At 46.5% G+C, this 20,647-nt stretch overlaps 1 protein-coding gene across 1 annotated transcript in view; it reads left to right on the top strand.

The window, feature by feature from the left end:
• LOC117749771 (piezo-type mechanosensitive ion channel component 2-like) overlaps positions 1–20,647 on the top strand; it is a 58,550-nt gene that overhangs the window by 36,074 nt on the left and 1,829 nt on the right. The window contains exons 27-53 of the mRNA XM_034560514.1: positions 1–3; positions 111–207; positions 462–627; positions 703–792; positions 1,830–1,918; positions 2,006–2,071; positions 2,147–2,265; positions 2,440–2,560; positions 2,633–2,704; positions 2,808–2,974; positions 3,049–3,935; positions 4,020–4,247; positions 4,328–4,429; positions 4,496–4,652; positions 4,762–4,944; positions 6,895–7,051; positions 7,573–7,681; positions 10,672–10,819; positions 11,092–11,179; positions 11,273–11,399; positions 13,364–13,522; positions 13,701–13,848; positions 13,993–14,181; positions 17,272–17,364; positions 17,675–17,841; positions 17,920–18,036; positions 20,527–20,606. The exon at positions 1–3 is cut by the window's left edge and continues 154 nt beyond it. Coding sequence (XP_034416405.1) covers positions 1–3; positions 111–207; positions 462–627; positions 703–792; positions 1,830–1,918; positions 2,006–2,071; positions 2,147–2,265; positions 2,440–2,560; positions 2,633–2,704; positions 2,808–2,974; positions 3,049–3,935; positions 4,020–4,247; positions 4,328–4,429; positions 4,496–4,652; positions 4,762–4,944; positions 6,895–7,051; positions 7,573–7,681; positions 10,672–10,819; positions 11,092–11,179; positions 11,273–11,399; positions 13,364–13,522; positions 13,701–13,848; positions 13,993–14,181; positions 17,272–17,364; positions 17,675–17,841; positions 17,920–18,036; positions 20,527–20,606 — 4,129 coding nt within the window. The remainder of the gene's footprint in view (positions 4–110; positions 208–461; positions 628–702; positions 793–1,829; positions 1,919–2,005; positions 2,072–2,146; positions 2,266–2,439; positions 2,561–2,632; positions 2,705–2,807; positions 2,975–3,048; positions 3,936–4,019; positions 4,248–4,327; positions 4,430–4,495; positions 4,653–4,761; positions 4,945–6,894; positions 7,052–7,572; positions 7,682–10,671; positions 10,820–11,091; positions 11,180–11,272; positions 11,400–13,363; positions 13,523–13,700; positions 13,849–13,992; positions 14,182–17,271; positions 17,365–17,674; positions 17,842–17,919; positions 18,037–20,526; positions 20,607–20,647) is intronic.

Genomic DNA, 20,647 nt, shown 5'->3' with positions numbered 1-20,647 from the left:
TCGGTAAGATGCATCATCATCATGCTGATATTTATTAAAGTACTCAGAGTCACTTAGTCACAAACTTAAACTGTCTCCACCTGTCTGTCTCTCTGTCTGTCTGTGGGCAGATCCTAGCCTGTGGTTTCATCAAGTCGTTGGTGTCGAATCACTGTTGGCTCATTCAGCTCTTTAGTCTGGCCTGCACCATCAAAGGATACACCAAACGTAAGTCAGCCATCTGTCTGTCCCTCTAGCCTGTGAGTATTAGCCTGCCATTTCTATCGGCATGTTACCGTTCTTAAAACCCTCAATAGCGACCTACAGCTGAAGATGAAGACATGGATCATGCTATAAGGTCGGTCTGCTTGGTACTTTCTATGAATGGTTGGAAAGATAAACAAAGACTCTGAAAACAGTGCAGCATGGTACACAATATCTACCTGTCTGTCTGTTGTTTACGTACGCATCACTTCCTGCAGCGAAGCAGCAGAGCAGTAAGCAGTGTGAGTTGCCGAGTGACGAGGCGGGCATCATCTGGGACGGAGTCTGTTTCTGTTTCCTGTTGCTTCAGAGGAGAGTCTTCAGGAGTCACTACTTCCTTTGTGTTGTCCTAAACCTTCAAAATACACAACTACTGGCCTCCAGGTACACAATCACACATATAAACACACATTAAGAAAAAACATTGAGTCATATAATGTTAATGTGTGTGTGTTGCAGGGGGGCGGAGCTCTTTGAGGCGTCCACAGTGAAAGCTGTCAGAGCAAGACTCGAAGTGGAGAAGACATCCATGGACCTTCTGAAGAGACAGTAAGACACGCCGAGAGTCTTGACTCGGACTAAAGAGTCTGAGTCAAAACACTGAGACGATCCAAAGTCAAAAACACTGAGACGAGTCAGAGTTAAAACACTGAGAAGAGTCAGAGTCAAAACACAGAGAAGAGTCAGAGTCAAAACACCGAGAAGAGTCAGAGTCAAAACACTTAGACGAGTCAGAGTCAAAACACCGAGAAGAGTCAGAGTCAAAACACCGAGAAGAGTCAGAGTCAAAACACTTAGACGAGTCAGAGTCAAAACACCGAGAAGAGTCAGAGTCAAAACACCGAGAAGAGTCAGAGTCAAAACACTGAGAAGAGTCAGAGTCAAAACACCGAGAAGAGTCAGAGTCAAAACACTGAGAAGAGTCAGAGTCAAAACACCGAGAAGAGTCAGAGTCAAAACACTTAGACGAGTCAGAGTCAAAACACCGAGAAGAGTCAGAGTCAAAACACTTAGACGAGTCAGAGTCAAAACACTTAGACGAGTCAGAGTCAAAACACTTAGACGAGTCAGAGTCAAAACACTGAGAAGAGTCAGAGTCAAAACACCGAGAAGAGTCAGAGTCAAAACACTGAGACGAGTCAGAGTCAAAACACTGAGAAGAGTCAGAGTCAAAACACCGAGAAGAGTCAGAGTCAAAACACCGAGAAGAGTCAGAGTCAAAACACTGAGAAGAGTCAGAGTCAAAACACCGAGAAGAGTCAGAGTCAAAACACTTAGACGAGTCAGAGTCAAAACACCGAGAAGAGTCAGAGTCAAAACACCGAGAAGAGTCAGAGTCAAAACACTTAGACGAGTCAGAGTCAAAACACCGAGAAGAGTCAGAGTCAAAACACCGAGAAGAGTCAGAGTCAAAACACCGAGAAGAGTCAGAGTCAAAACACCGAGAAGAGTCAGAGTCAAAACACCGAGAAGAGTCAGAGTCAAAACAGATCGGTCAAATCCTGGACCAGGTGTTGATGGACCCGTCTGCCAGCTTGGGAACCGGACTGACCTGTAAACCACTTCTTGTCTCTTGTGTCCTTCAGGATGGAGAGAATCAAATCCCGACAGAAGAAGTTTCGCAGAGGAAAAGAGAAAATGTTGAGTTTGACCCAAGACAGCTTCCATACCGACGGTCCGTAAACAGACACCCGTTGTAACAGGTAACAGCTGTCAGTCACAGGATGCACTGACGTCTGTCTGTCTGTCTGTCTGTCTGTAGATCAGGAGAACAGGAAGGGCCGGAGCCAGAAGAAGTGGTGGAGACCCTGGGTAAACCACGCCTCCAGTGAGTCACATGGCCTCTCACATCATCATTCTGTAACCGTGTGTGTGTCTGTCTGACCCGTCTGTCTGCCTGCAGTGGTACGAAGCGGCGACTACTACCTGTTTGAGACGGACAGCGAGGAAGAGGAGGAGGAGGAGGAGAAGAAGAAAGAGGAAGAGAAGGAGGAGGAGCAACCTGATAAATCAGCCTTCCAGGTGAGTCTCATGAAGATCTGAATACAAACAAAGTGACGAGGAAGAGTCATGAAAAGATGCTGTCTGTCTCTCTCTCTCCCCCTGTCTTTCGCTCTCTGTCTGTCTGTCTTTCTCTCTACCTGTCTGTCTCCCTGGCTCTCTCTCTACCTGCCTGTCTCCCTGTCTCTCTCTCAGTTTGTGTATCACGCCTGGATAACTGACTCCAGAACAGCGATGAGAGCTCGCAACAACCATGAGAAACTCTGGAAGAAGAACTCCTCTGATCGAACGAGCAGGACGGAGGAGAAGAGAGGAGGTGAGGAGGAGAAGAGAGGAGGAGAGGAAAGGAGGTGAGGAAGAGATACTAACTGCTCCACCTCTCTTGCAGGAATAGAAGTGATGGAGGACACGGAGGACGGAGAGGAGGAAGAGGAGGAGGAGGAGAAAGAGGAGGGACCAGGTAGGAGGTCATCATAATAATTAACCAAAGCTCCTCCGTGAGGGAGGAGGCTCCACTCTGTCACATTTCTGTGTTGTAGTTCAAACAGACTTCTGTGTTTCAGACACGGTGCTGCGTCGGTTCTCCAGCACGTTGCGGTTCTGCTGGGTTCTGCTGTCGGCTCTGCTGGACTCTCTGACTGCCTGGCTCCGCGGTCTGTGTCAGGAGCACATTGACATCTCCACTGTCCTCCGCATCGAGCGCTGCATGCTAACGCAGCAGGCCAAGCAGGTACGTATTGAGGACTACAAGAAGTGTCGGAACTACAACAAAGATGGAGGACTTAGTCTTTTTTTTTTTTTCAGGGTAATGTTCCCACTAGAGAGGCAATCCACGTTTATTACCAAGAACAGATGATGAAAGCCTCCAGAGAGTCAGGCCTGAACTACAGTACCCAGGACGCCGAGCGGCAGGTCTTAGCAGAGAGAGGAAGGGAGGAGGAAGAAGAGGCCGTGATTCATGATCCTGACGAAGAGCCAGATGAGGAACCAGAGAACAATCCAGAAAAACCAGAACCAATATCTGGAGGAGATGTTCTAGGTGAACCAGAACCAGAACCAAAATCTGGAGCAGATGGTTCAGGTGAACCAGAACCAGAACCAACATCTGGAGCAGATAGTTCAGGTGAACCAGAAGCAGACCCAGTATCTGGGGTAGATGGTTCAGGTGAACCAGAACCAGAACCAAAATCTGGAGCAGATGGTTCAGGTGAACCAGAAGCAGAACCAGTATCTGGAGTAGATGGTCCAGGTGAACCAGGAGCAGAAACAAAATCTGGAGTAGATGGTCTAGGTGAACCAGAACCAGTATCTGGAGTAGATGTTCCAGGTGAACCAGAAGCAGAACCAGTATCTGGAGTAGATGGTCTGGGTGAACCAGGAGCAGAACCAGTATCTGGGGTAGATGGTCCAGGTGAACCAGGAGCAGAACCAGTATCTGGGGTAGATGGTCCAGGTGAACCAGGAGCAGAACCAGTATCCGGAGCAGATGGCCCAGATGAACCAGTTCCATCGGAGGCTCCATCCTCAGGAGTCGAACCAGAGAGAGTAACAGCAGAAGGTGACTCAGCAGTGGAAGATTACCCAGAAGACCTGCTGACTAAAAACAGTCAAAGATGGCGACCCAAACTGACCAGGATGGAGCGAGTCCCGTCTCCATCGTCCTCCTCGTCTTCAGAGGAAGAACCGACGAGGTGGGTCCTCCTGGAGGAGCAACGTGAGGTTATTGTTCCAGTCGATGCTTCATCATGATTGTTTCTCTGCGTCTGTTTGGACAGAGCTGAAGAATCAAAGCCGACTCCCGACTCCCTCCTCCCCCCCTCCTACAGCCTCGCTCTGGGGCTGGACCTGCAGGACAAGGAGGAGGAAGGTGGGGGGGCATTCAGGAGGCGGCCGGCTCAGACTCCGGAGGAGCGGAGTGACTTCCTGTCCGACTCGACCTCCACTTCTTGTCTGGCAGCGTCTGGCGCTCAGGAGCTGACGGCCAGCGAGCTGCTGAGGAGCAGGTGAGTCACAGGTGAGTCACTGAGATCCTCCACCTGCGACCTGCTGGAGCTCCACACTCTTCTTCACTCCCGTGTTTCAGGACTTTCTACGACGCGGAGCTGGAGGCATCGGACCGCTTCTACGGGAATCAACACCAGCTTCTCCAGATGTGCTATGCCCTCTACAACATCCTGGCGGCCAGGTGAGCTCCGATCCACAGGTGACTCCTCAGATCCCTCTGTCGTTGCTAAGATCGTCCCTCTGTCAGGTCGGAGACGGTGTGTTACCTGGTCATCGTGCTGAACCACATGGTGTCTGCCAGCTGTCTGACGTTGGTACTTCCTGTTCTGGTGTTCTTGTGGGCGACGCTGTCCGTCCCTCGACCCAGCAAGACGTTCTGGATGACCGCCATCATCTACACTGAGGTTGTCTCTGCCGCCGTCACTCAACTTTATTTACAATGTTCATTTGTCTGTTGACAGGTCGGTGTTTTACAGTCTGTCTACCTGTCTGTCTACCTGTCTCTGTCCTCAGGTCACCATCGTCATCAAGTATTTCTTCCAGTTTGGTTTCTTTCCATTCAACCAGAAGCTGGAGGTGGATCGGTCCAAACCGTTCCACCCTCCAAACATCCTGGGAGTGGAGAAGAAGGAAGGCTACGTTCTGTATGACCTCCTGCAGCTGCTCGCTTTGTTCTACCACAGAGCCATACTCAAGGTAAGAAGCTCTACATTATAGAACAATGAGTCTACTCAAGGTAAGAAGCTCTAATTTATAGAACAATGAGTCTACTCAAGGTAAGAAGCTCTACATTATAGAACAATGAGTCTACTCAAGGTAAGAAGCTCTACATTATAGAACAATGAGTCTACTCAAGGTAAGAAGCTCTACATTATAGAACAATGAGTCTACTCAAGGTAAGAAGCTCTACATTATAGAACAATGAGTCTACTCAAGGTAAGAAGCTCTACATTATAGAACCTTAGTCATACTCAAGGTAAGAAGCTCTACATTATAGAACAATGAGTCTACTCAAGGTAAGAAGCTCTACATTATAGAACCTTAGTCATACTCAAGGTAAGAAGCTCTAATTTATAGAACAATGAGTCTACTCAAGGTAAAAAGCTCTAAATTATAGAACAATGAGTCTACTCAAGGTAAGAAGCTCTACATTATAGAACAGTGAGTCTACTCAAGGTAAGAAGCTCTACATTATAGAACAATGAGTCTACTCAAGGTAAGAAGCTCTAATTTATAGAACAATGAGTCTACTCAAGGTAAGAAGCTCTACATTATAGAACAATGAGTCTACTCAAGGTAAGAAGCTCTACATTATAGAACAATGAGTCTACTCAAGGTAAGAAGCTCTACATTATAGAACCTTAGTCATACTCAAGGTAAGAAGCTCTAAATTATAGAACAATGAGTCTACTCAAGGTAAGAAGCTCTAAATTATAGAACAATGAGTCTACTCAAGGTAAGAAGCTCTACATTATAGAACAATGAGTCTACTCAAGGTAAGAAGCTCTACATTATAGAACAATGAGTCTACTCAAGGTAAGAAGCTCTACATTATAGAACAATGAGTCTACTCAAGGTAAGAAGCTCTAAATTATAGAACAATGAGTCTACTCAAGGTAAGAAGCTCTACATTATAGAACCATGAGTCTACTCAAGGTAAGAAGCTCTAAATTATAGAACCTTAGTCATACTCAAGGTAAGAAGCTCTAAATTATAGAACAATGAGTCTACTCAAGGTAAGAAGCTCTACATTATAGAACAATGAGTCTACTCAAGGTAAGAAGCTCTAAATTATAGAACAATGAGTCTACTCAAGGTAAGAAGCTCTACATTATAGAACAATGAGTCTACTCAAGGTAAGAAGCTCTAAATTATAGAACAATGAGTCTACTCAAGGTAAGAAGCTCTACATTATAGAACAATGAGTCTACTCAAGGTAAGAAGCTCTAAATTATAGAACCTTAGTCATACTCAAGGTAAGAAGCTCTACATTATAGAACAATGAGTCTACTCAAGGTAAGAAGCTCTACATTATAGAACAGTGAGTCTACTCAAGGTAAGAAGCTCTAATTTATAGAACAATGAGTCTACTCAAGGTAAGAAGCTCTACATTATAGAACAATGAGTCTACTCAAGGTAAGAAGCTCTACATTATAGAACAATGAGTCTACTCAAGGTAAGAAGCTCTAAATTATAGAACAATGAGTCTACTCAAGGTAAGAAGCTCTACATTATAGAACAATGAGTCTACTCAAGGTAAGAAGCTCTAAATTATAGAACAATGAGTCTACTCAAGGTAAGAAGCTCTACATTATAGAACAATGAGTCTACTCAAGGTAAGAAGCTCTACATTATAGAACAATGAGTCTACTCAAGGTAAGAAGCTCTACATTATAGAACAATGAGTCTACTCAAGGTAAGAAGCTCTAAATTATAGAACAATGAGTCTACTCAAGGTAAGAAGCTCTACATTATAGAACAATGAGTCTACTCAAGGTAAGAAGCTCTACATTATAGAACAATGAGTCTACTCAAGGTAAGAAGCTCTACATTATAGAACAATGAGTCTACTCAAGGTAAGAAGCTCTAAATTATAGAACTCAGTCATACTCAAGGTATATTACATTATAACGTTATTCTCCCCAGTGCCACGGATTGTGGGACCAGACTATTACCACGGAGAATGACGCCGTCCACCACGACATTGAGGCCGCCTCCCTCGATCTCACCGAGCTCACCGGCACCATGCGGCGTCGAGGCAGGAGGACGACCTCCAGCTGCACCCAGCTGCGCTCTCCTGCAGGTAGAACCTCACAAGCCTGAACAGAATTATAGAGCCCAAAATCACAAATGATAATAAATAATAATAATAATAAATAATAACAATAATAATAAAAGCAGTAATGGTATTGGTAATACTAATAGCAATGCAACTAATAATAATAATGATAATAGCAGCAGCTGTCAGGCAGGACCAGGGTCCAGATAAGACCAGGACCAGGGTCCAGATAGAACCAGGATCCATGTAAACCTGTGAGGTTTTGTTTTACTAAATATTTCCATCCACACGAGTACAAAACAAGAACTTGAAAGACTGCAGACTCTAAGCTCCGTGAGTTTATTTTCCTTCCAAGGTTTTAACCAATCAAATGACAGGAAAGCAGTTATTTCCTTATTTCTTCATATTTATTACCATGTTCACATGGCCTGCAGCTCAGGAATCGGAGGGTTGGGGTTCAAGTCACCTGGTCAATGTGTGACGATAAGAGGAGTACTGTGGTACAAATACCCTCCTTATTGTATAAGTACTGTTGCCCTCTTCAGTGTCTGCAGGCAGCGGGATTTCCAGAGCTCAGCAGCCCGGAAGGTTGGCTCTGCTGCTGGAGAAACTCAGAGAGCTTTCCATCAGAGCCAAGAAGTCCTCCGTAAGCAGGTACAATGAACACACCTCAGTTATTCATGCTGAATGGATCATATGAACACATGCACATCTGGAACAGGATAGATTTGTATCATATCACTTGTTTTATGAATCTGGATGATGATCAAACATTAATTTAACATTAAAGATTAAATTAGTTCTTATTATTCTTATTGTGGAATGAACTCTCTCTCCATCAGATGTATGTCTCTCTACCATATTCAATTCAATTCAGTTTATTTTGTATAGCCCAATATCACAAATCACAAACTCCCCTCAGAGGGCTTTACAATCTGTACACATACGACATCCCTGACCTTTGACCTCACATCGGATCAGGAAAAACTCCCCAAAAATAACCTTTGACAGGAAAAAAAGGGAAGAAACCTTCAGGAGAGCAACAGAGGAGGATCCCTCTCCCCGGATGGACAGATGAATAGATGTCATGTGACCAGATGAACAGAGTTACAGAGTTACATAAACACATTACATGAATATGTCAATGTATGAATGGAACTCCAATATTGCTCTCTAGTGGGGCAATATGGTACTACAAGCTCCTTAAGATATGATGGTGCATCACCAATCAAGGCTTTGTAGGTGAGGAGAAGAATTTAAAATGTGATTCTTGATTTTACAGGGAGCCAGTGCAGAGCAGCTAATACAGGAGTCATGTGATCTCTTTTCTTAGTTTTTGTGAGTACACGAGCTGCAGCATTCTGGATCAACTGGAGGGACTTAAGAGACTTATTAGAGCAGCCTGATAATAAGGAGTTGCAGTAATCTAGTCTGGAAGTAACAAACGCGTGAACCAGCTTATCTGCATCTTTTTGAGATTTTTTAAATGTTACGTAGATGATAAAATGCAATCCTTGAGATTAGCTTAACGTGGAGTTAAAGGACAAGTCTGGGTCAAAGATAACTAGAGATTCTTTACAGTGGTGTTGGATACCAGGGAAATGCCATCTACAGAAACCACATCACCAGATAATTGATCTCTGAGGTGTTCAGGGCCAGTAAAATAACTTCAGTTTTGTCTGAGTTTAACATCAGGAAGTTGCAGGTCATCCATGTTTTTATGTCTTTAAGACATTCTTGAAGTTTAGCGAGCTGGTTGGTCTCCTCTGGTTTGATCCATAGATATAATTGAGTATCATCTGCATAGTAATGAAAGTTTATGGAGTGTTTCCTGATAATGTTGCCCAAAGGAAGCATATATAAGGTAAATAAAATTGGTCCAAGCACAGAACCTTGTGGAACTCCGTGATTAACGTTGGTGGTCATTGAGGCTTCATCGTTTACAAATACAAATTGAGATCGATCTGATAAATAGGATTTAAACCAACTTAGTGCGGTACCTGAAATGCCAATCGACTGATCCAGTCTCTGTAATAGGATGTCATGATCAATGGTGTCGAACGCAGCACTAAGGTCTAACAAGACCAGTACAGAGATGAGTCCTTTATCAGCACTACGGTCTAATAATACCAGTACAGAGATGAGTCCTTTATCAGCACTAAGGTCTAACAATACCAGTACAGAGATGAGTCCTTTATCAGCACTAAGGTCTAACAAGACCAGTACAGAGATGAGTCCTTTATCAGCACTAAGGTCTAACAATACCAGTACGGAGATGAGTCCTTTATCAGCACTAAGGTCTAACAAGACCAGTACGGAGATGAGTCCTTTATCAGCACTAAGGTCTAACAAGACCAGTACAGAGATGAGTCCTTTATCAGCACTAAGGTCTAACAAGACCAGTACGGAGATGAGTCCTTTATCAGCACTAAGGTCTAACAAGACCAGTACAGAGATGAGTCCTTTATCAGCACTAAGGTCTAACAAGACCAGTACAGAGATGAGTCCTTTATCAGCACTAAGGTCTAACAAGACCAGTACAGAGATGAGTCCTTTATCAGCACTAAGGTCTAATAAGACCAGTACAGAGATGAGTCCTTTATCAGCACTAAGGTCTAACAAGACCAGTACGGAGATGAGTCCTTTATCAGCACTAAGGTCTAACAAGACCAGTACAGAGATGAGTCCTTTATCAGCACTAAGGTCTAACAAGACCAGTACGGAGATGAGTCCTTTATCAGCACTAAGGTCTAACAAGACCAGTACAGAGATGAGTCCTTTATCAGCACTAAGGTCTAACAAGACCAGTACAGAGATGAGTCCTTTATCAGCACTAAGGTCTAACAAGACCAGTACAGAGATGAGTCCTTTATCAGCACTAAGGTCTAACAAGACCAGTACAGAGATGAGTCCTTTATCAGCACTAAGGTCTAACAAGACCAGTACAGAGATAAGTCCTTTATCAGCACTAAGGTCTAACAAGACCAGTACAGAGATGAGTCCTTTATCAGCACTAAGGTCTAACAAGACCAGTACAGAGATGAGTCCTTTATCAGCACTAAGGTCTAACAAGACCAGTATAGAGATGAGTCCTTTATCAGCACTAAGGTCTAACAAGACCAGTACAGAGATGAGTCCTTTATCAGCACTAAGGTCTAACAAGACCAGTACAGAGATGAGTCCTTTATCAGCACTAAGGTCTAACAAGACCAGTATAGAGATGAGTCCTTTATCAGCACTAAGGTCTAACAAGACCAGTATAGAGATGAGTCCTACTTTCTCAAGGATCTTAGAGAGGAAGGGAAGGTTAGAGATCGGTCTGTAGTTAGCCAACACCTCTGGATTAAGAGTGGTCTTCTTCAGGAGAGGTTTAATTACATATGAACTCTCTCTCCATCAGGTGTATGTCTCTCTACCATCTAGTCCTTCACTATAAGTCCTATGAACTCTCTCTCCATCAGGTGTATGTCTCTCTACCATCTCGTCCTTCACTATAAGTCCTATGAACTCTCTCTCCATCAGGTGTATGTCTCTCTACCATCTAGTCCTTCACTATAAGTCCTATGAACTCTCTCTCCATCAGGTGTATGTCTCTCTACCATCTCGTCCTTCACTATAAGTCCTATGAACTCTCTCTCCATCAGGTGTATGTCTCTCTACCATCCCGTCCTTCACTTCTTCAGAGCTCTCGTCCAACCAGAATACAGCGCCGTCACTGATGTTTACGTCCTCATGTTCCTTGCCGACACCGTCGACTTCATCATCATCGTCTTCGGCTTCTGGGCCTTTGGAGTAAAGTTTGATTTACTGATCTGTTTTATTCTATTTTATCTTTTTTATTCTTTTTTATTCAATTTGATCTTGTTTAATCTATTTGATGTTGTTTAATCTGTTTTATTCTATTTTATCTTGTTTATTCAGTTTTATTCCATTTTATTTCCTCTTTTTTTCAATTTTATTCCGCTTTATTGTTTAATCTGTTTGATCTTATATAATTCTTTTCATTCTATTCCATTTTTCTAATGTTTTTTGTATTTTATATTGTTTTATTGTAATTTTTTTAGAAACACTCTGCGGCTGCTGACATCACTTCCTCTCTCTCAGAAGACCAAGTTCCTGAAGCTTTCCTGGTGATGGTTCTGATCCAGTTTGGTACGTCTACCTGTCTCCCTGTCTCCCTGTCTCCCTGTCTACCGGTCTGTGTATCTGATTGTTTAGCTGTCTCACTGTCTATATGTCTGTCAGGTACCATGGTGATAGACAGGGCTCTGTATTTGAGGAAGACCGTTCTGGGGAAGTTGGTCTTCCAGGTGATTTTGGTTTTTGGGATTCACTTCTGGATGTTCTTCATCCTGCCGACAGTCACTGAGAGGTGAGTGACCTTCACCTACTTTCTCATTAACATAATAGCACTGCCTCATCCACATAATGACGCTGCCTCATTAATAATGATGCTGCCTCATTAACATAATGACACTGCTCATTAACATAATGACGCTGCCTCATTAACATAATGATGCTGCCTCATTAACATAATGACGCTGCCTCATTAACATAATGCTGCTGCCTCCTCGACATAATGACGCTGCCTCATCCACATGTTGCTGCTCATTAACATAATGACGCTGCCTCATTAACATAATGCTGCTGCCTCATCGACATAATGACGCTGCCTCATCAGCATAATGACGCTGCCTCATTAACATAATGATGCTGCCTCATTAACATAATGTTGCTGCCTCATCAACATAATGACGCTGCCTCATTAACTAAATGACGCTGCCTCATTAATAATGACGCTGCCTCATTAACATAATGACGCTGCTCATTAACATAATGTTGCTGCCTCATCAACATAATGACGCTGCCTCATTAACAAAATGACGCTGCCTCATTAACATAATTACGCTGCTCATTAACGTAATGACGCTGCCTCATTAACATAATGACGCTGCCTCATCCACATGACGCTGCCTCATTAACATAATGACGCTGCCTCATCCACATGACGCTGCCTCATTGACATAATGACGCTGCTCATTAACATAATGTTGCTGCCTCATCAACATAATGACGCTGCCTCATTGACATAATGACGCTGCTCAATAACATAATGTTGCTGCCTCATCAACATAATGACGCTGCCTCATTAACAAAATGACGGTGCCTCATTAACATAATGACGCTGCTCATTAACGTAATGACGCTGCCTCATCCACATGACGCTGCCTCATTAACATAATGACGCTGCCTCATCCACATGACGCTGCCTCATCGACATAATGACGCTGCCTCATCAGCATAATGGCGCTGCCTCATTAACATAATGATGCTGCCTCATTAACATAATGTTGCTGCCTCATCAACATAATGACGCTGCCTCATTAACAAAATGACGCTGCCTCATTAATAATGACGCTGCCTCATTAACATAATGACGCTGCTCATTAACATAATGATGCTGTCTCATTAACATAATGTTGCTGCCTCATCAACATAATGACGCTGCCTCATTAACAAAATGACGCTGCCTCATTAACATAATGACGCTGCCTCATCCACATGACGCTGCCTCATTGACATAATGACGCTGCTCATTAACATAATGTTGCTGCTCATTAACATAATGACGCAGCCTCATTAACATAATGCTGCTGCCTCATTAACATAATGATGCTGCCTCATCCACAAAATGACGCTGCCTCATTAATAATGACGCTGCCTCATTAACATAATGACGCTGCTCATTAACATAATGACGCTGCCTCATCAACATAATGACGCTGCCTCATCCACATGACGCTGCTCATTAACATAATGACGTTGCCTCATTAACATAATGACGCTGCCTCATTCACACGACGCTGCTCATTAACATAATGATGCTGCCTCATTAACATAATGACGCTGCCTCATTAACATAATGATGTTGCCTCATTAACATAATGATGCTGCCTCATTAACATAATGACGCTGCCTCATTAACATAATGATGTTGCCTCATTAACATAATGATGCTGCCTCATTAACAAAATGATGCTGCCTCATTAACATAATGACGCTGCCTCATTAACATAATGATGCTGCCTCATTAACATAATGACGCTGCCTCATTAACATAATGATGTTGCCTCATTAACATAATGATGCTGCTTCATTAACATAATGACGCTGCCTCATCGACATAATGATCACATCATGTTGGACACGTTTAATTCTCTGGTCAGTCAGAACATCTGAGGGATGTTGAAAGTAGAAGTTAGTCAGTAAGACCACTGCACTCTGTCTGTCTGTCTGTCCCTCTGTCTGTCTGTCCCTCTGTATGTCTGTCCTCAGGCGGTTCAACCAGAACCTGGTGGCTCAGCTCTGGTATTTTGTGAAGTGTGTGTACTTTGGACTGTCGGCCTATCAGATTCGATCTGGATACCCTACAAGAGTTCTGGGAAACTTCCTGACCAAGAGCTACAACTACCTGAACCTCTTCCTGTTCCAGGGGTGAGTCTGTTAGCCTAGCTTAGCACAAAGACTGGAGGCAGAGGAAACTGTTAGCCTAGCTTAGCACAAATACTAGAAGTAAGTGGAAACTATTAGACAAACTTTTACTTGTCTGTCTCTCTAACTGTTTTTCTACCTGTCTGTCTCTTTACTTGTCTCTTAACCTGTCTGTCTGTAGTTTCCGTCTGGTCCCCTTCCTGACGGAGCTGAGGGCGGTGATGGACTGGGTGTGGACAGACACCACGCTGTCTCTGTCCTCCTGGATCTGTGTGGAGGACGTTTACGCCCACTGCTTTGTCTTAAAGTGCTGGAGGGAGTCTGAGATGGTATGTGTGTATTTGTACACAGAGGGACCTTCAGCCTCATAAGCAGAAGAATTCTATGTACATATTTGTGTATTTGTACACAGAGGGACCTTCAGCCTCATAAGCAGAAGAATTCTATGTACATATTTGTGTATTTGTACACAGAGGTACCCTCAGCCTCGCGGGCAGAAGAAGAAGCGTGTTGTGAAGTACGGGATGGGCGGTCTGATCGTGCTGCTGCTGATCTGCATCGTTTGGTTTCCGCTACTCTTCATGTCGCTCATCAAGTCTGTCGCCGGAGTCGTCAACCGACCGATTGATGTTTCCCTGACCATCACACTGGGAGGCTTCCAGGTAACCGTACCTGTACCTCAGACCTGTACCACACAGGTTATGTTGTAGTGATTGTACATGCAGCATTGTTGTTGACTATTTTTTTTGTAAGATTTTATTTTCCAAATATTTTCACAATGCAAGAAAACATGCAAAGCATACAGAATGGAAATCAATTTATAATCTGAAATGGGTCGAAAAGAGGAACACTTTAATGGATCCCTATTTTTTTTGTGAATCACGGTGATTATGGCAGAGGAGAAAGACTCAGGAAGGGTTTGAGTTTTAGATGCCAAGTTAATCACGTCCATTATAAGGGGGGTTAATAAGTCCTTAAATTCTCTGTCCTCTCCCGGTGATTTATTGGGTTGTAGTGAGCATAGGGCCTTTTCGATTTCTTTCTGAGTGAAGGGCAAATCAAGATTCTCTTGGTCTTCGTGGCCGAATTTCGGCAAATCAATAGTGGACAGAAATTCATCGATCTCAGATGGATTATCTGGTGATTCTGATATATATAGATTTGTATAAAACTGTTTGAATGTGTTGTTGATTTCTGTTGGGTTGCGTGAAATTGCCCCAGTTTCAGTTTGAATTGCATTAATTGTCCTTGAGCTTTCCTCTGTTCTCAATTGCCAGGACAAGATTTTGTGAGCTTTCTCTCCCAATTCGTAATATTTGTTTGGTTCTTAAGATGATTTTTTCAACCTTATAGGTATGTAAAGTATTGTATTTTAGTTTTTTGTTAACTAGCCGTCGGTAAAGTTCATTAGACCCAGATTTTTTAAACTCCTTTTCCAATTTCAGAATATCTGCTTCTAGCTCATTTATCTCTACAATATATTTCTTTTTGATACTCTTTGTATAAGATATTATTTTTCCTCTTAGATATGCTTTCAGCGTGTCCCATAATATGAAACTATTGGGGGAGGAGGGGCAGTTTGTTTCACAAAACAATTTTATCTGGTCCCTAATAAACTGGCAAAAGTCTGGTCTCTGAAGGAGAGTAGGGTTCAGACGCCATCTATGTTGGTTTGTTGGTTTTTCTGGCATCAAGATAGGGTCAAAGGTGAATGATCAGACAGCATCCTAGATAAATATGCAGATTCTATTGTTTTATGAATTAGCTGTGTTGACAATAAGAAAAGGTCGATCCTGGTGTGAGAGTTGTGTGGGCAGGAGTAAAAGGAATAGTCTCTAGTTTGAGGATGCATCTGTCGCCACACATCAGTCAGGTTTAGATCTTTCATAAATGATAAGGTAGTCTTGGCAGCTTTTGTTTTGGATAATGTTGTTGCTGACTTATCTAATATAGGATCTAAGCAAAAATTAAAGTCGCCTCCTACAAGTATGTTTTGTTGTCCCCGATACTTTCATAAAAATATCTTGAATAAAGGATTCATCATCATAGTTGGGTGCGTATAAGTTTAACAGAGTCCAGGGTTCAGAGTAGATCTGGCCATGAACTAGGACATAGCGGCCGGCTGGATCAATTATAGTTTCTTCAATTGTAACTGGAATCCATCCATCCATCCATCCATCCATTATGACCTCTTATCCGGGTCGGGTCGCGGTGGCAGCAGGTTCAGCAGGCCGACCCAGGCTTCCCTCTCACCCGCAACACTTTCCAGCTCATTCTGGGGGATCCCGAGGCGTTCCAAGGCCAGCCGGGAGATAGAATCCCTCCAGCGTGTCCTCGGTCTTCCCCGGGGCCTCCTACCAGTTGGACGTGCCCGGAAAACCTCTAATGGGAGGCGTCCAGGAGGCATCCTGACTAGATGAACCACCTCAGCTGACTCCTTTGGACACCAAGGAGCAGCGACTCGACTCCAAGCTCCCCCCTGATGTCCGAGCTCCTTACCCTATCTCTAAGGCTGAGCCCGGCCACCCTACGGAGGAAGCTCATTTCGGCCGCTTGTATCCCAGATCTCGTTCTTTCGGTCACGACCCAGAGTTCGTGACCATAGGTGAGGGTTGGAACGTAGACCGACCAGTAAATGGAGAGCTTTGCCTTCCGGCTCAGCTCCCTCTTCACCAAGACGGACCGGTACAGCGCCTGTTTTACTGCTGCAGCCGCACCGATCCGCATGTCGACCTCCCGCTCCACCTTACCCTCACTCGTGAACAAGACCCCGAGATACTTGAACTCCTTCGCTTGGGGTAGGCAGTTTGCCCCCACCTGGAGGGAGCAATCCGCCGGTTTCCGGCAGAGCACCATGGCCTCAGATTTGGAGGTGCTAACTCTCATCCCTGCCGCTTCGCACTCGGCTGCAAAACGCCCCAGTGAATGCTGGAGGTCACGGTCCGAGGAGGCAAACAGGACCACATCATCCGCAAACAGCAGAGAGGCGATCCCGAGACTCCCGAACCGGATCCTCTCCGCCCCCTGGCTGCGCCTAGATATCCTGTCCATGAAGGTCACGAACAGGACCGGTGATAAAGGGCAGCCCTGGCGGAGGCCAACACCCACCGGGAACGTGTCTGACTTACTACCGAGGAGACGAACACAGCTCCTACTGCAGGCGTACAGAGACCGGATGGCCCGTGCCAACGGGTCCGGCACCCCATACTCCCGCAGCACCCCCCACAAAAACCCCAGAGGGACCCGGTCGAAAGCCTTCTCCAGGTCTACAAAGCACATGTAAACTGGTTGGGCAAACTCCCAGGACCCCTCCAGTAATCTTGCGAGGGTAAAGAGCTGGTCCACTGTTCCACGACCGGGACGGAATCCGCACTGTTCGTCTTGAATCTGAGGTTCGACAAGCGGTCGGAGCCTCCTCTCCAGCACCCTGGCATAAGCTTTTCCCGGGAGGCTGAGCAGTGTGATACCACGATAGTTCGAGCACACTCTCCGGTCCCCCTTCTTGAAGATCAATAGATGTCGAATGTTGTTCACCAGCTGAGTTCCGTTGCTTGTCTCGAGTTCTTCGAACCATAATAAAGCTACCCGACTACGTTCGGGCCGAGTTTGGGTGTTTTAAAATCATTTTAAATGGACTTGTTTGAAGAGCCTGAGGGCCGGCGTCTACCTAGCTTGGCTGCATCACGTGACCCCGTTGTTGACAGTATTATTAGTGTTTGTAGTACCATCACTGACTGCTCTTGTGTTCACAGCCCATCTTCACGATGAGTGCACAGCAGAACCAGCTGAGAGACGTGACTGAGGAAGACTTGGAGTCCTTCACCAGCTCCTACAGCTACACACCTGTGAGTACTTTAGAGGTTCACCAGCTCCTACAGCTACACACCTGTGAGTACTTTAGAGGTTCACCAGCTCCTACAGCTACACACCTGTGAGTACTTTAGAAGTTCACCAGTGGACTAAAACAGTGGACTAAAACAACAGAAAATATGAGACCAAATGTGAACTAAACCACCAGAAATATGCGACCAAACGTGGATTAAAGCAACAGAAAATATGAGTACCAGAAAATATGGGACCAAACCTGTGAGTACTTTAGAGGTTCACACACCGCCTGCAGTTTCATCCCAGTAACCCTGTGACTGCATTTCCCAGAGTGCCTTGCAGTTCCTGGAGGCGTATGGTCATGAGGACGTAACGGTGGCAGAGCTTCAGGGCAGCAGCAACTCTCTGTGGACCATTAGCCCTCCCAGCAGGCAGTACCTGAGCCAGGTGCTCAGTCTGGACCACTTCCCCCTGACTGTGTCCTGGACTGTTCAGAGGTCAGCTTCACCTTACTGATCAATAATCAATCATTGTGTAGTACTGTGTGTAGTACTTTGTGTGTACTGTTTCAACAGGAACCTGAGTCTGGGGGCGAAGGCGGAGCTTGCGTCAGGTAAACATGTGGCCTATCTGGACGACCAGACCCGCCTGGAGCTGATCCAGCTGCTGAACGGGACGAGGTCACTTCCTGTGTGAGTACGGAAGGCGGGACCATGTGTGAGAGTGGGTTCATACAAAGGGGCGGGACCATGTGAGAGGGTGGGTTCATACAAAGGGGCGGGACCAGGGACCATGTGAGAGGGTGGGTTCATACAAAGGGGCGGGCCCATGTGTGAGGGTTGGGTTCATACAAAGGGGCGGGACAATGTGTGAGGGTGGGTTCATACAAAGGGGCGGGCCCGTGTGTGAGGGTCAGGTTCATACAAAGGGGCGGGCCCGTGTGTGAGGGGTGGGTTCATACAAAGGGGCGGGACCAGGGACCATGTGTGAGGGTCGGGTTCATACAAAGGGGCGGGCCCGTGTGTGAGGGGTGGGTTTATACAAAGGGGCGCACCCATGTGTGAGGGTGGGTTCATACAAAGGGGCGGGCCCGTGTGTGAGGGGTGGGTTCATACAAAGGGGCGGGCCCGTGTGTGAGGGGTGGGTTCATACAAAGGGGCGGGCCCGTGTGTGAGGGGTGGGTTCATACAAAGGGGCGGGCCCATGTGTGAGGGTGGGTTCATACAAAGGGGCGGGACCAGGGACCATGTGTGAGGGTCGGGTTCATACAAAGGGGCGGGCCCGTGTGTGAGGGGTGGGTTTATACAAAGGGGCGGGCCCTAGTGAGGGGTGGGTTCATACAAAGGGGCGGGCCCATGTGTGAGGGTGGGTTTATACAAAGGGGCGGGCCCGTGTGTGAGGGGTGGGTTCATACAAAGGGGCGGGCCCATGTGTGAGGGTGGGTTCATACAAAGGGGCGGGACAATGTGTGAGGGTTGGGTTCATACAAAGGGGCGGGCCCATGTGTGAGGGGTGGGTTCATACAAAGGGGCGGGCCCGTGTGTGAGGGGTGGGTTTATACAAAGGGGCGGGCCCGTGTGTGAGGGGTGGGTTCATACAAAGGGGCGGGCCCGTGTGTGAGGGGTGGGTTTATACAAAGGGGCGGGCCCGTGTGTGAGGGGTGGGTTCATACAAAGGGGCGGGCCCATGTGTGAGGGTGGGTTCATACAAAGGGGCGGGACAATGTGTGAGGGTTGGGTTCATACAAAGGGGCGGGCCCATGTGTGAGGGTGGGTTCATACAAAGGGGCGGGCCCATGTGTGAGGGTTGGGTTCATACAAAGGGGCGGGACAATGTGTGAGGGTTGGGTTCATACAAAGGGGCGGGCCCATGTGTGAGGGTGGGTTCATACAAAGGGGCGGGACAATGTGTGAGGGTTGGGTTCATACAAAGGGGCGGGCCCATGTGTGAGGGTGGGTTCATACAAAGGGGCGGGCCCATGTGTGAGGGTTGGGTTCATACAAAGGGGCGGGACAATGTGTGAGGGTTGGGTTCATACAAAGGGGCGGGCCCATGTGTGAGGGTTGGGTTCATACAAAGGGGCGGGCCCATGTGTGAGGGTTGGGTTCATACAAAGGGGCGGGCCCGTGTGTGAGGGTCGGGTTCATACAAAGGGGCGGGCCCATGTGTGAGGGTGGGTTCATACAAAGGGGCGGGCCCATGTGTGAGGGTTGGGTTCATACAAAGGGGCGGGCCCATGTGTGAGGGTTGGGTTCATACAAAGGGGCGGGACCTGGGACCATGTGTGAGGGTGGGTTCATACAAAGGGGCGGGACCAGGGCCCATGTGTGAGGATGGGTTCATATAAAGGGGCGGGACCATGTGTGAGGGTGGGTTCATACAAAGGGGCGGGACCAGGGACCATGTGTGAGGATGGGTTCATACAAAGGGGCGGGCCCGTGTGTGAGGGGTGGGTTCATACAAAGGGGCGGGCCCATGTGTGAGGGGTGGGTTTATACAAAAGGGCGCGCCCATGTGTGAGGGTGGGTTCATACAAAGGGGCGGGCCCGTGTGTGAGGGTCGGGTTCATACAAAGGGGCGGGCCCATGTGTGAGGGTGGGTTCATACAAAGGGGCGGGCCCATGTGTGAGGGTTGGGTTCATACAAAGGGGCGGGCCCATGTGTGAGGGTTGGGTTCATACAAAGGGGCGGGCCCATGTGTGAGGGTTGGGTTCATACAAAGGGGCGGGCCCATGTGTGAGGGTGGGTTCATACAAAGGGGCGGGCCCATGTGTGAGGATCGGGTTCATACAAAGGGGCGGGCCCATGTGTGAGGATCGGGTTCATACAAAGGGGCGGGCCCGTGTGTGAGGGGTGGGTTCATACAAAGGGGCGGGACCAGGGACCATGTGTGAGGGTCGGGTTCATACAAAGGGGCGGGCCCGTGTGTGAGGGGTGGGTTTATACAAAAGGGCGCACCCATGTGTGAGGGTGGGTTCATACAAAGGGGCGGGACAATGTGTGAGGGTTGGGTTCATACAAAGGGGCGGGCCCATGTGTGAGGGTTGGGTTCATACAAAGGGGCGGGCCCATGTGTGAGGGTGGGTTCATACAAAGGGGCGGGCCCATGTGTGAGGGTGGGTTCATACAAAGGGGCGGGCCCATGTGTGCAGGTTGAAATGTGTGTTTTTGTGTGTTTTCAGTGTCATACACAAAGTGTTTCCATGTTTCATTCGAGCTCCCAGCGACTCCAACTCCAAACCCATCGAACAGCTTTACTCAGGTTTTTATATTCATATCAATAATTATATAGGATTATAAAAA

The sequence above is a fragment of the Cyclopterus lumpus genome, chromosome 20, assembly GCF_009769545.1.
Source record: "Cyclopterus lumpus isolate fCycLum1 chromosome 20, fCycLum1.pri, whole genome shotgun sequence".
NCBI lineage: Eukaryota > Metazoa > Chordata > Actinopteri > Perciformes > Cyclopteridae > Cyclopterus > Cyclopterus lumpus.
This window is presented reverse-complemented; position numbering and strand designations above follow the sequence as displayed.